At 46.1% G+C, this 13,810-nt stretch overlaps 1 protein-coding gene across 1 annotated transcript; it reads left to right on the top strand.

Moving 5' to 3' along the window:
- Positions 1-271: 271 nt before the first annotated feature.
- Positions 272-13,362, top strand: LOC308579596 (mucin-4-like; the record flags this gene model as incomplete). The annotated part of the gene is made up of 6 exons (XM_081214185.1): positions 272-312; positions 5,687-5,868; positions 7,099-7,248; positions 8,272-8,391; positions 9,936-9,986; positions 13,183-13,362. 6 exons carry the CDS (start codon positions 272-274, stop codon positions 13,185-13,187), a joined length of 549 nt encoding a protein of 182 aa, XP_081070311.1. The 3' UTR covers positions 13,188-13,362.
- Between the last annotated feature and the right edge of the window lie 448 nt (positions 13,363-13,810).

The raw sequence follows: 13,810 nt of genomic DNA, 5'->3' as shown, positions 1-13,810 counted from the left end.
GCATGCAGGAGGACTTAGATGAGTTGATGGCAGCTCTCCCTGGACTCAAAATAATTTAAGGCATTGGTTCAAGGTGGTCTGGAGGGGGGTCGGAGCGCCTGTCCCCTCCAATGCGCAAAGGTAATCCTTTAAATGAATCCAAGGATTCACCATGCTTTTGTAGACCCCTTTCAAGGGGTAGGGCCACGCAAGGGTCCCTGGAGCATTTGGGGTGTGCTTGAGTCTGATCCTGGTTCATTGCTCCCCCACGATGTTTGCTTGTACTGACGATATGGTGGGGCCCAGACGTCAGTGCTGCCCTGCTGCGGTCAGGTGCAGATAGTCGGAACCAATGCCTAGACAAACTACCACCGAGCAGGCCAGAAAGCATGTTAATAAGGCGGTGGAATATAAAATAAAATAAATAAATAAAATAAAATAACCAATAAAATAAAATAGGTCCTTGCTTTAGGTGTTTCTGTGATATTGCACCCTGCTATTTCCTTCAAGGCTGTTGCCCTCTTTAGGGCAGATGGGGTGCATCTTTCCCCTATGGGGAACAACACATGGCTGGATGCAGTTGCTTTGGGATTGAAGGAAGGGTTGCAGTTGTGAGTGGTTGGCGGCGAGCTTGAGTGCTCGGTGGCGGGTAGGCATTGGTTTATGGTTTGGTTGGTTGAGGGGCATGGATTGGCTGTGCCTGCCCCTCTAATGCTGCTGCTGCAAGGGATTCCGTTAAAGGAATTGGGGGCTAACTATTGCTTGTCCACTCTGTCAAGGGGGCTCGGGCCATAGCAATGAGCTCCTGGTTGCATTTGGGGTGAGGGCAGATTCCCTGCTCCGCGTAACCCCCAAGTGTATTCCCCCATTCTGACTTTTGCATCGTGCGGAATGTCAGTCTGTCCCCCATGGTGGGGACAGATAGTCGCAACCAATGCCTAAGCAACCACTCACAAATTTGTATTTTAATAAAGTTGTGGCCAAAATTATGCCAAAAACCTTAAACAAAAATTCTGTGTGATGTGTGAGTTATTGGGGTGGATCTGGGGACCTCGACACGCAACAAACAAACCAATAAATCAATAAAAACCAATAACAATAACAATACTACTACTACTACTCCATGCTGATGCCCATCAACTTGGGGGAGCAGCCCCCTCAAATATTTTACTGGGGGGTGCAAAGGGACCTTAGACCCTATATGAAAGGGACTCCATTCCACTGACTGTTCCAATGTTCAACAGTCAGAACATTCTGCCTGATGTAGAGTCTGAATCTGCCTTCCTGTAACTTGAATCCTTTGCTTCAGATCCTGCTCTCTGGAGCAGCAGAAAACAAGCTTGCTCCCTCTTCTATGGGACATATCACCTCTTATATTTCATGGGGCTGCCATATACGTCTGGGATTTTCTGGACATATCACAGATTCGTCTGTTGAAAATAGCATCTGGACGGAAATTTCAAAAATTGGTTAAAATGCCTGGGAAAACCTGGTGGTATGGCAGCCAATGATGATTCTTTGGCAAATTTCCTAAAAAATAGCTCAAAACCTCATTCATTTTTCTTTTTCTTTTTTTTATTTTCTTTTGAGATTTCACAAAAAAAAGAGTCATTCTTGAGCAGGATTAGCCAACATGGTACCCTCCATATGTCGAAAGGAGATGGAGAGAACTTTTTTTAAAGCAGCAATTTGCATTTGACTTGTAGTGGCTGCTTAATATGCATAGACTTCCCTGTTCCTTTTTTATTTGTGAAGGTAGAATAAGAAACGCCACTTTAAGAAAAGTGCTTCCTGAGCCTTGAATGTGCACCTGGATAGTATGGTGGGAAAACTGTCTCACCTCTTACTTATGTATCTTCCAGACCAACACTTACCAAGCCATCCTAACCACTGATGGATACAGAACATACACACTGTTCCTTTATCAAAACGGTGGAATGCAATGGGATTACAGAAGAATCGCTCCTGCAAATGTGCTGATCGGGTGGACCAGGTATGTGCAGTTCCTTAACCAAAGGACATGAGTGGGCGAGCCAGGAATAGGAGGATTTGTCACTGATGGTCAAACCCCTGTTGCCATGATTCAGAGATCTGTGCATGTTGAAATATGGGTATGTTTTGGATAGTGGCAGCCACTTGAGAGAGCAAAGGAATGTACACCTGGAACTGCTTCCTCCACTGCACTGAATGGGAAATTTTCAGATTTGCCAATAAATATATGGGACGTAGGTGGCGCTGTGGGTTAAACCACAGAGCCTAGGACTTGCTGATCAGAAGGTCGGTGGTTCAAATTCCCGTGATGGGGTGAGCTCCCATTGCTTGGTCCCTGCTCCTGCCAACCTAGCAGTTCGAAAACACAAAGTGCAAGTAGATAAACAGGTACCACTCCGGCGGGAAGGTAAACGGCGTTTCCGTGCGCTGCTCTGGCTTAGTCATGCTGGCCACATGACCCGAAAGCTGTACGCCGGCTCCCTCGGCCAATATACGAGATGAGTGCCGCAACCCCAGAGTCGGCCAGGACTGGACCTAATGGTCAGGGGTCCCTTTACATACATACATACATATATGTATATATATATATATATATATGTATGCTTTCGTAGATTTTCACGGGTACAGGAATGCAGGTTTTGGTGTCTTCGGGTATCTTCCCGTGTAAGAGTTGGGGTGTCTAGGCGACGTTTCGACGAGGTCTCGTCATCTTCAGGCTGGTGCTTTCGGCTTCTTGTTACTAGAACAGAGCGTAGATTTTCACGGGTACAGGAATGCAGGTTTTGGTGTCTTCGGGTATCTTCCCGTGTAAGAGTTGGGGTGTCTAGGCGACGTTTCGACGAGGTCTCACTCGTCATCTTCAGGCTGGTGCTTTCGGCTTCTTGTTACTAGAACAGAGCACTAGACACCCCAACTCTTACACGGGAAGATACCCGAAGACACCAAAACCTGCATATATATGTATATATATATATATATATATATATGTATGTATGTATGTATGTGTATATATATATATATATATATATATATATATATATATATATATATATATAAATGTATGTATGTATATATATGTGTGTGTGTGTGTGTGTGTGTGTGTGTGTGAGAGAGAGAGAGAGAGAGAGAGAGAGAGAGAGAGAGAGAGAGAGAAGAGGGAGACTTTGGCTCCTGCACATGGACTTGAAATCATGGGGCCAAACTACATATTCACCAATTTCTTGTCAAAAGTCCCAACCGGTGCCGGATTTACGTATAAGCTAAACAAGCTATAGCTTAGGGCCCCACTCTCTTGGGGGCCCCCAAAAAATTTAAAGGGAAAAAAAGCTGGATGTACATTTCCAAAGTATAAGGTACGTTCAACAATTACTTTGATAAAATACATATTTTGTTATGTGCAAATGGCTTTAGATACCTATTAGAGCCATAAATTACCATATAGCATATATTCAACACAAAAACAGTGACAATTTGTTGTTGACAAAGGACAGCTGGACATATAAAGGGCCTCATTACCTTCAGTATCTTAGGGCTTCATCAAACCTCAATCCAGCCCTGATCCCAACTGCTGCTTTTTACACCTTTACAAACAGCGAAGGGGGTGGATGAGTTGCTTATGACTACTGTGAGATGTCAAGCATGTGGAACGCTAGCTCTCCCAAAATGTAATGCGGGGATGGCCTCTTCTCTGAAAGGTTTGCATTCAGCTACTTGAGATCTGAACGATCTCCTGGTCTGAGAAGGGAAAATGTTGTGTGTCCTTGGAAAGATAAAAAATCCGCTTTCTTCTTATTTTCTCCCACAGTGGTGATGGATATTTTAAAAACGATGACCTGATGACTAAAACGCCAGCTGAGAAATACCGGCCAGATCAAACCGAGGGTTACAACACAGGTACGGTCGACGCATCGCAAGAAATCCACTAGCACAAAAAACCAGATTCTTGTCCGCCTGTGAGGCTGCAAAGGGGTTCAAGAGAAAAGGGGTTCAAGACACTTGCAAAGATACTGCAAAGGGGTTCAAGATACTTGCATTGCTCCACACACCTATGCCTCCGGCCCCACTAATAATAATAATAATAATAATAATAAATTTTATTTATACCCTGCCCTCCCTGGCCAGAGCTGGGCTCAGGGCAGCTAACACCAATAAAATCACATTAAAAACATAATAGGGGAAAAAGAGAAGGGAGGGGAAAAAACCAGTTTAAAATACAGGTTAAAATGCAATTTAAAACACAGCCTCATTTTAAAGTAGCCGATAAATCACAACTGACCACAACTGACATGTGGCCCCCTGAAGGTTGCTCAGAAGCCCCCCCCCCCCCGATATCCTGCCAGGGGTCTGAAAGCCCCTTTGTCCTCGCAGAAAGCAAAACTCATACCCTCCAACATTTCTCTGATGAAAATAGAGATGTTCTATTCCATCAACATCATCATAGCCAATTTATTATTTATACCCTGCCCAACTGACTGGGTGGTCCCAGCCACCTCTGGGTGGCTTCCAACACATATAAAAACATAAGAAAACATTAAACATTTTAGAAAACACCTTTCCTATACTGGGCTGGCTTCCGATGTCTTCTAAAGGTTGCATAGTTATTTATCTCCTTGGTTCAGGGGTCGTGTAACTCCGTGCCCTCCGACTTTTCTCAGATGAAAATAGGGATGTCCTAAGGAAAAGTGGGACATTCTGGGACCAAATCAGAAACTGGAACGGCTTCTGTAAATCCGGGACTGTCCCTGGAAAATAGGGACACTTAGAGGGTTTGAAAACTAGAAGCTTCTAAACCAGGGCCCGGGGGCCGGATGCGGCCCAATTGCCTTCTAAATTTGGCCTGCGGATGGCCCAGGAATCAGCGTGTTTTACACCTCTGGGAAAATGCACCTCTGGGTTATTTGTGGGGCCTGCCTGGTGTTTTTACATGAGTAGAATGTGTGTTTTTATTTAAAATGCATCTCAGGGTTATTTGTGGGGCATAGGAATTCCTTCATCCCCCCCCCCCAAAATATATATATACTCCGGCCCACCACATTGTCTGAGAGACGGTGGACCGACCCACGGCTGAAAAAGGTTGCTGGCCCCTGTTCTAAACGGCTTCTTTCAAATGTGGTTTTGTTGTCTGATTCTAGCATTGGGGTGCAGAGTTGCTGGCCTTTAAGAACACAAGGAGAGCCTTCTGGATTATTTCAATGGCCCACCTAGTCCCCATCCTGTCCCCACAGTGACCCAAAAGATGCCCCGAAGGAAAACGCTCAAGCTGCATGATGGAGAACTTCCTTTTATTTGTCCATCCAACATTCAGCTTCCTTGGGTGTCCACGAGTTTTGGCATCGTGAGAGAGAGAGATAGAAAAACCTTTGCATCATTTCGTTAACTTCTATTTTGTCTTCTTTCATTCACTTTTTCCTTAAACCCAAAAGCCCCAAATGCTGCAACTGTTCCTCGAAGCGGAATTCCTTCACCCCCTTGATCATTTGGCTGGCCTCTTCTGAAACTTTTCGGAGCGGTTAAAAGCTTCTCACTAAATTTGTTGTCCAGGTCAGGGTGGGACTCCCAACACACACTTGGATTATTCCGTTATGTTATACCAGAATGATAGCAGAGGTCTGGAAGGAATTTGATAGATTTAGGGCAGCTAGGCGGGGATGTACCATAAGTAAATTAAGCTTCACGCCCTTGATTTCCCTCCCGTTTTCTTGCACCTTCCTTCCAGGTGTGCGTGGTCTCTGGGTATACAAGATGGACAGCCGCATCAGGCAGTGAACTTCAGGCAGCGGTGCCTCAACTGGCTTAGCCATGAGGGGCAGCCATTTGCCTGGAACAAAGACCTGCCTCCCTGCCCTTGCTCTCTGCAACAGGGGCTGTCGGACGATCGCTTCTCCCGCAGCAAAAAAGGTGCGTGGTCGGCTCTGTGACTCAGACACAGTGCTTGGATTTAAGCCAATCTCGGACCATTGAATGCATTGGAAGCAGCTCTCCAGTTCGGTGGCTGTGTGGCTCAAATGACGTCGACCCCATAGCTCCATGGCGAAGCACGTTTTTGTGCAGCATCCACCCCTGCGAAATGCAAGAAACCTTGGAGAACCACTGTGGACAATGCTGAGTGAGATGGACCAGTGTTTCGGCTTGGTGTAAGGCAGCTTTAGGGACGCTGTGGGTTAAACCACGGAGCCTAGGACTTGCCGATCAGAAGGTCCGCAGTTCGAACCCCCGCGACGGGGTGAGCTCCCGTTGCTCGGTCCCTGCTCCTGCCAACCTAGCTGTTTGAAAGCACGTCAAAGTGCAAGTAGATAAATAGGTACGGGAAGGTAAACGGCGTTTCTGTGCGCTGCTCTGGTTCTCCAGAAACGGCTTAGTCATGCTGGCCACATGACTCGGAAGCTGTACGCCGGCTCCCTCGGCCAGTAAAGCGAGATGAGCGCCGCAACCCCAGAGTTGGTCAAGACTGGACCTAATGGTCAGGGGTCCCTTTACCTTTACGGCAGCTTTGCATGCCCATCCATTTCTCTCTGCATTGTCATAATTTCTGATGCCCCTACATGGGTCCTCCTGCCTTGCAGATAATAATAATAATAATAATTTATTATTTAAACCTGGCCCATCTGGCTGGGTTTCCCCAGCCACTCTGGGCGGTTCCCAGCAGACGATTCAAAATAGAATCAAACATAAAAATCTTCCCTAAACAATGCTGCCTTAAGATGTCTTCTAAAGGTCATATAGTTGTTTATTTCCTTGACATCTGATGGGCGGGCATTCCACAGGGCGGGCACCACTACCAAGAAGGCCCTCTGCCTGGTTCCCTGTAACCTCACATCTCTCAGGGAGGGAACTGTCAGAAGGCCCTTGGAGCTGGACCTCAGCGTCTGGGCAGAACGATGGGGGTGGAGACGCTCCTTCAGGTATATTGGGCCAAGGACCTGAAGGTATGGTCTATCAGTGTTGTGTAATAATGGAGTTGGGGGATGTTTGTAGCAGTGATCCATGGTGTAAGGATAGAGGTGTACAAGAGGGGTCTTTTCAGCTGGGGAAATTTGAAGGGTTTAAGAAGGGTGCCTTTCTTTTCCTGCACACCCGCCCTCCCCCCGAAGATCTGCAACACAGAACTAACATCTTTAACCTTTGCAGGTTTGCCGGACTCTCGCTTAACCATGCTGTATTCCTCTGCCCCAAACAAGTACGGTGCTGGGGTCCGGTGTCTTTATAACAGCAAAAAACAACTTGTGGAAGGTCACCAGGAAAGAGTCTGGAAGGGTTCGAGAAGCTCCCCCAACAGCGGTAAGCTGTACTTTGGAGGCTGTGCAACGGTTATCTGCCTGAAGATACCCACAAGTTATCAAGTTAACAAGAGGTTGTAGGTGTTGGTGCAGGAGGAGGGGGAAATGTAATATATATATATATAAATGGAGGATTCCCTGGGTGACAAGCTCCAGGTTTAGGGCAAGTACTCTATGGTGAGAGAACCCCAGCAGAGATTTAAAATCACAAAGTGTGGAACTATAGCTTGTTAGACCTTTAAACTATGCCTTTGTGAGCTCCAAAACTTCCCTCTTCCCCCAGCATAGGAAAAGACCACACGTTTTGCAAGTTTAAAAACTGTTTTACTTACAAACTCTTCAAAGGTCAGGTTCATGTGCTTTTCCATACATCAGTCAGAAAAGTTGCACAGGCACTAAAACCTGACCTAGTCAGAAAGTGGTAAAAGTTCCTAAATTATGGGCATAGGAACCCAACAATGGCTTGTGAGAGCTGAGTTCATCAGGGAGACTGGAAGGGAGACAAAGGCTTGATTGTCTAGTTCCTTCCAAGGTGAGAGGGAGTGGACTTAGCTAAGCCTGGCAGTAGAGCTTACTCTATAGTATTAACCCCTTCATGCGCTAGCAAGTTGGTGCCATGAAGCTGGCTATCCCGCAGTAGAACGCAAGTGTTTGCATCCCTAACTAGTAGACGATGAAAGAACACAAGAGAAGCCCTACTGGATCTGGCCAGTGGTCCATGGAGTCCAGCATCCTGTTCTCACAGTGGCCAGCCAGATCTTTGTGGGAGACCAGCAAGCAGGAATTGAGCGCAAAGGCACTCTGCCCTCTCGCCATTTCCAGCAAAAGACATTGTCCGGCATAGAGCCTCTGACGGTGAGGTAGAAAACGGCCATTGTGACTAGTGGTCATTGATAACCTTATGAATCTCCCAGCAGAATCCCCCACCTTCTGTCCAAGTCAGGCTCTTGGTCTCAAATATTTCCAAATCAGGCTCTGGTAAGTTCCTTTCCTTTCCTTTCTTTCTCGCAATTCCTGTCTGCAGACGAAGAGTTGAAATTATATGACTGGTGCTGTAACCAGACCGGAAGCCTCCAGTTCTGTGATAAGTACAGCCAGAAAAGGCCAAAGATCGGCTGTGACGGATACAGGCCTCCAATCCGCGGTGAGCACTCGATCTTTGCAAGGCAGGGACAGAGTCCTTGGGATCAATAGCAGACGGCGTTCATTCATTCTGCCATATCCACAGGATGCAAAATGGATTGCACACATGTTTAGATGTGTGCAATTTTTTTTGAGGGGGGTTCTCTCTCTCTCGTGCATAGTTTTTAAGTTTTCCTGCACCAGCACAAAGAACAAGCATAAACAATGACATAAAAATAAAGGATATCAACAAAGCATGTCAGTGCACAACATCGTTTTGTCCTCACGACAGCCCAAGGAGGCTGAGCGACTCTGAGCTGCCCAAGGTCAGCCGGTGTCAAGCGTGGAAGTTCCCCTCTCCCTTCAGTAGCTCACAGATAAGAATTAATGAGCAGTTGATAGATTTTGTTGTTGTTTAGTCGTTTAGTTGTGTCCGACTCTTCGTGACCCCATGGACCAGAGTATGCCAGGCACTCCTGTCTTCCACTGCCTCCCGCAGTTTGGTCAGACTCATGTTGGTAGCTTCGAGAACACTGTCCAACCATCTCGTCCTCTGTCATCCCCTTCTTCTTGTGCCCTCAATCTTTCCCAACATCAGGGTCTTTTCCAGGGAGTCTTCTCATGAGGTGGCCAAAGTATTGGAGCCTCAGCTTCAGGATCTGTCCTTCCAGTGAGCACTCAGGGCTAATTTCCTTAAGAATGGAGAGGTTGGATCTTCTTGCAGTCCATGGGACTCTCAAGAGTCTCCTCCAGCACCAGAATTCAAAAGCATCAATTGATAGATTTACAGTCCTTTTATTACAGCATCATGCTGCAAGCACAGACAACCCTTCTCAAGGAGATCAGTTGCCTACTCTGAATCCTCATTCCGATGCAAGGAGCACTCCAATGGGAAGTTCCTCCCCCTCTCTGCCTCTTTTGATCTCTGATACGTTTGGCCCCCCGAGTCCATTGCGAGGGGTGGTTCCCCCATACTTTCAACTGATGTGTCTCCCAGCTGCCCCCTCCCTTCTGGCTCCCTTGTCATTATCCCGTAGTTGGGTAACTCCTCCCTAATCTGTTCAGCTTCTAAGTCTGTGTCTGCCTCTCTCTCTGCTTCTGAAAACGCTGGAGGCGGGGGGCACACAAATATTCCCCCTCCTCTTCTGAGTGGAGTTGATCCACCTGTGACTGCAATCCCCAATCTTCATATCCAGACCATCCCCTGACAGCCAGAGATTTTTTATGGGTGAAGGACAAGTTGATCCTTCATTTTCCTCCCTCCAAGCCAGACATGGTTCTCCGCATGAGTTTAAGGCCCCAATTCAGGGGTAGTCAACATGCCGCCCTCTAGATGGACTGGAGGGCACCATTATGCTGGCTAGCCCTGCCCTACTGAATGCACTGGGCGCATGTGTGGCTCTGCAGAGAAGACCAGCGTTCTCCAATATGTGGGGCCTGGGCTCCAGCTGAGCTTCGGATCCTTATTTCTGTTGGTGAACCCTCTGCTGTCACCAACATACAAATCAGGTGGATATATTGCATGGCGTTGGCATAAACCAGTGTTTGATCTTATTTTTTTAACAGCTGCGACTTCATCGGAAGAGAAGGTGGACAGCAAATCAGAGGAAGAAAGAGGTAAGAATGGGTGGGGTGTGCAGGAATACAGGGGATTTGGTGTGCGTGCACATTTTTGCACATAACCTGTGCTTCATGCGTGGCATTTTTCTTGCTTCCAAGTACACAGAATGTTTGCACTCAGTGAGAAAAAGCTTTTGCGGAGAAGCAATGCAGTCCAACTTATTTAAGGGCAAAGCACCTTTTTACCTAGGCTTGTTAAGAACCTTTTATTTGAAATATTTTTTATTGGTTTTTGCAAGAACAAATTTAAAATAATGAAAAGAAAAAACTTTTAACATATCCATATATGAGGTGCTCTGAATCTCGTGATTTCCCTCCCGTCCCCTGCATGGGTCCTTAAAATACTTTTTTTCTAAACCTACATATCATTCAGTTTTCATCTCTCTAAGTTATCCATGTCTTTCATTTCTTTACAAGTTATTTTTAAAGTCCAGCTAACGTTTTTATTTTTTTTTTTAAATTTTTATTTGATTTTCTGCTTTTATAAAAACAAAACACACAAACACAAAACAAAAACATGTATAAAATCAGCAAATCCCCATTTCATAACCTTGTTCCCTGACTTCCCCCCACCCCCCCTCGTGCATCCCAGTTCCCAAGATTATATCAGCAAGTTGGTGTTTCTCCTCTTAACCATCTTATTCATCTTATTACCTCTTTTATAATAAAAATTGATTTTCCTAAGTTGGACTTAAGTTCTCTTCCATCGATTTTCATTTTGTCTTAATTAAGAGTCATATTAACCAAACCTAAAAGTCTTAAGAGTTTTTAAGAATCTCCTCTTCCCTCCCTCCCATCCCCGGTTTTTGTCCCTTCCCAATAGAAATCCAAATTCGAGATTCTCAGCCTGGGTTCCTCACGTCCGAGGCTTTCAAGTCCATTTCAGTCCCTCTCCGCCTGTCTTGTTGGTAGTCCTTTATGTCAGTCGTCGAGTCTGGAAAGAGTTCTTTCACCATCAAAGTGTATTCTCTTCCCACAAGGAGATTTGAAAGTAACTGCTGAAAAGTTTCCACAAAGCCTGTATCTTCAGAATCAAAGTCCAAACTGAGGCCCCAGTCATATTTCTTTATTTTAAGTTCCTGTATTCCATATTGTCCCGGGACCTCCTCCTCCTTCTTCTGTGACTTTCGCAGACTTGTGGTAGATAAGTTCCCAGCATCTCCTTGCTTGTGTTCCACAGATGTCAACTTTTGGTTGTTACTTCCCAAGGTTACTTCTTCTTTTTCTTGTTGTTTAGTCTCTTCCACCTCTGTAGATATTGTTTCCCATTCAGCTGTGGATTCTTTCTCATTCAGGTCCTCAATACAGAGAGCAGAGTTGCCTGTTCCCAAGGTCATAGTCACAAGTTGTTTATTCATGGCCAAGCTCTGCTCTTGTAAGGTTCCCACCAGTTGAAACATCCTTTCGATTTCCACTAGTAACTTTCCTTCCACAGCCATTGTATCCATTGTAGTTACACAGAATTCCCCCTAGAGGGAATCTGGTTACTTATTAGTCTTTTCTCCAACAGTCCTTTAAGAAATTATTATTACTTTGTTTCCAACAATTTTGGCTCACTTATAACTCGTCTTAGTCCAGAGGGATCTTAGATAGCGATTTTTCCACTTTAAACCGCCCGTTTGACAGCTTTGACAGCTGTCAAACCCCGCTGCTCTTACACAGGCACAAAGGCAGGACTTTCCCGAGCCCGGGAGGGGGGGTTGTTTAAAACAAAAAGAAGGTTTCCAAAACTCCACTCTCCAGCCCAAAATTTCCTTTAGCCAAATCTTGAAAGTTAATGTCCTTTTTAACTCACCCCACCAAGGGTAGGCTCTCCAGCTTAGCTCTTATGTCGTTGCGTAGATCGTCTGCAAGGGGGGGGGGTGCGGACTTCCTTTTAGCACACCCCCCGGTCGTCTCCAATTCAGGGTAAATTTTTAAAGTCCCAATCCGTCTTACTCACGGGTGATTCTTTCAGTCCAAATTTTCAAGGAAGGAAGTCAGCGCTCTCTGGTCATGGCTCGCGGCTTCGCTCCACCGAGGTAGCGATCGACTCTCAGTGCCACACCACCCCCGTATCCTCTCCGCAGCCTTTAAAAAGGCTCTTCGTGGATCAGGGGGGGCGCTTAAGGCACCCGCTGAGTCTTCAGTCCGCAGGCATTCGCGCCTGCGGTTTTTAAGGGTCCCCGCGTCGCCGGCGCGGCAAAGACCCGTCCTCGGTAGAGCCGATTCCCTCCGCAGCTCGGAGGGAATCCGCCATTTCCAGATCACGTCAACCCGGAAGTCCAGCTAGCTAACGTTTTTATTTGTTTACAATGGTCTCCTAAATAAGTTGAATTTTCCCCATTCTTTTTTAAAGTCATTATCTTCTTCATTCCTGAGTCTCCCGGTCAGTTTTGCCATTTCAGTGTAGTCCAGCAGTTTGGCTTGCCATTCTTCCTTGATAGAGACTGTTGGTTCCTTCCACCCTTGGGCTAGTAGCATCCTTGCAGCTGCTGTTGCATACATAAACAGTCTTTTCTGGTCTTTTGGGATGTCGGCACCTGTAATTCTTAATACAAAGGCTTCTGGTTTTTTTGACAAATGTTATTTTAAACACCCCCCCCCCCAATTCATTGTATATCAATTCCCAAAGAACGCAAGATTTGCTCTGCCAGTCGAGACCAAGCTCTGTCTAGTCAGACAAGTGCCCTGGGGCTGCTCGCAAGCTGGGCATAAGGATAACAACCCCCCCTCCGAAATGAACAGGGAGGAGCTGTGAAAGGGCACAAGATCCCCTAAGCAGGGAGACTTCCTTAGCATAATGCAGGACTCAGCAGTTGCCATCTCAGGGTTGCTATTCTCAGATAATCACCTCGGCCTATATTCAGTTCCTTAGAAACTTTATCTGGGGTTCCTTGGTGAAAAGAGGGGTGAGGAGGGGAAACTTTCTTGAAGTACAGCTTCCTGGTCTTCTTTTGCAAAGGGAAGAGCGTTCCAGGGCTCATGGGGGCACCGTAAACCTTGCCAAAACTGTGCAAATTGGCACGTACCAGGGTCATCAGCAACACACAGGGGAATAGGCGAATATTTCCCTAAAAAATCTGAGAATCAGAAATAGAATCAATTGCCTTTCTCCAGTTAGTCAACATCACCATGTTACCTGTCACAAGGCAGAGATTATGACGCTTCTTTAGAAGCAGATAATGATGCTCCCACTTTCTTTACCTTCCAGATTGAGATCTCCTCCTCCTCCTCCAGACCTTGTTTTGCTGCAGATCAACGTCAATGATTCGCCCACCGGACTCCTTTTTGCTCCTGTTTTATGCAGGAGCTGAATGGGGAAACAGCTTCCAAATCCGTTAAGGCTGAAATGATCAACTTTGCTGAATAAAATGCCTTCAACACCTCGTTACTTCTGTCTGCAGTTATTATCCCAGTCGTAATGCTGGGAAGGATCAAGGCATGAGGAGAACCTGGGGGCAAGGATAGGGATGGACAGAGCGGCCAATTTTGGTTTCTCGTTCTTTCCAGTCTTAGATTCTTAACTCCACCTTTCCAGGCCAGTTTGTGATTTTATTTGAAAAAGGAAAAAAGTCCTCATGAAAATTCACCAGCATCTTCGTAGAATCATAGAATCGTAGAGCGGGAAGGGACGCTGGTGGTCATCTAGTCCAGCCCCCTGCAATGTAGGAATCTTAACTAATGCATCCATGACTCTGCTTAAAAACCTCCAGTCCACATCTTAGTGTGAATTTCCCCTAATATTTCTAATGCAATACAGTCATACCTTGGGTTGAATGTGCTTCGGGTTGAGCGCGTTCGAATTGCGCTCTGCGGCAACCCGGAAGTAACGGAGCGCG

Source organism: Podarcis bocagei, assembly GCF_964188305.1.
Source record: "Podarcis bocagei genome assembly, contig: HAP1_SCAFFOLD_231, whole genome shotgun sequence".
Lineage (NCBI taxonomy): Eukaryota > Metazoa > Chordata > Lepidosauria > Squamata > Lacertidae > Podarcis > Podarcis bocagei.
This window is presented reverse-complemented; position numbering and strand designations above follow the sequence as displayed.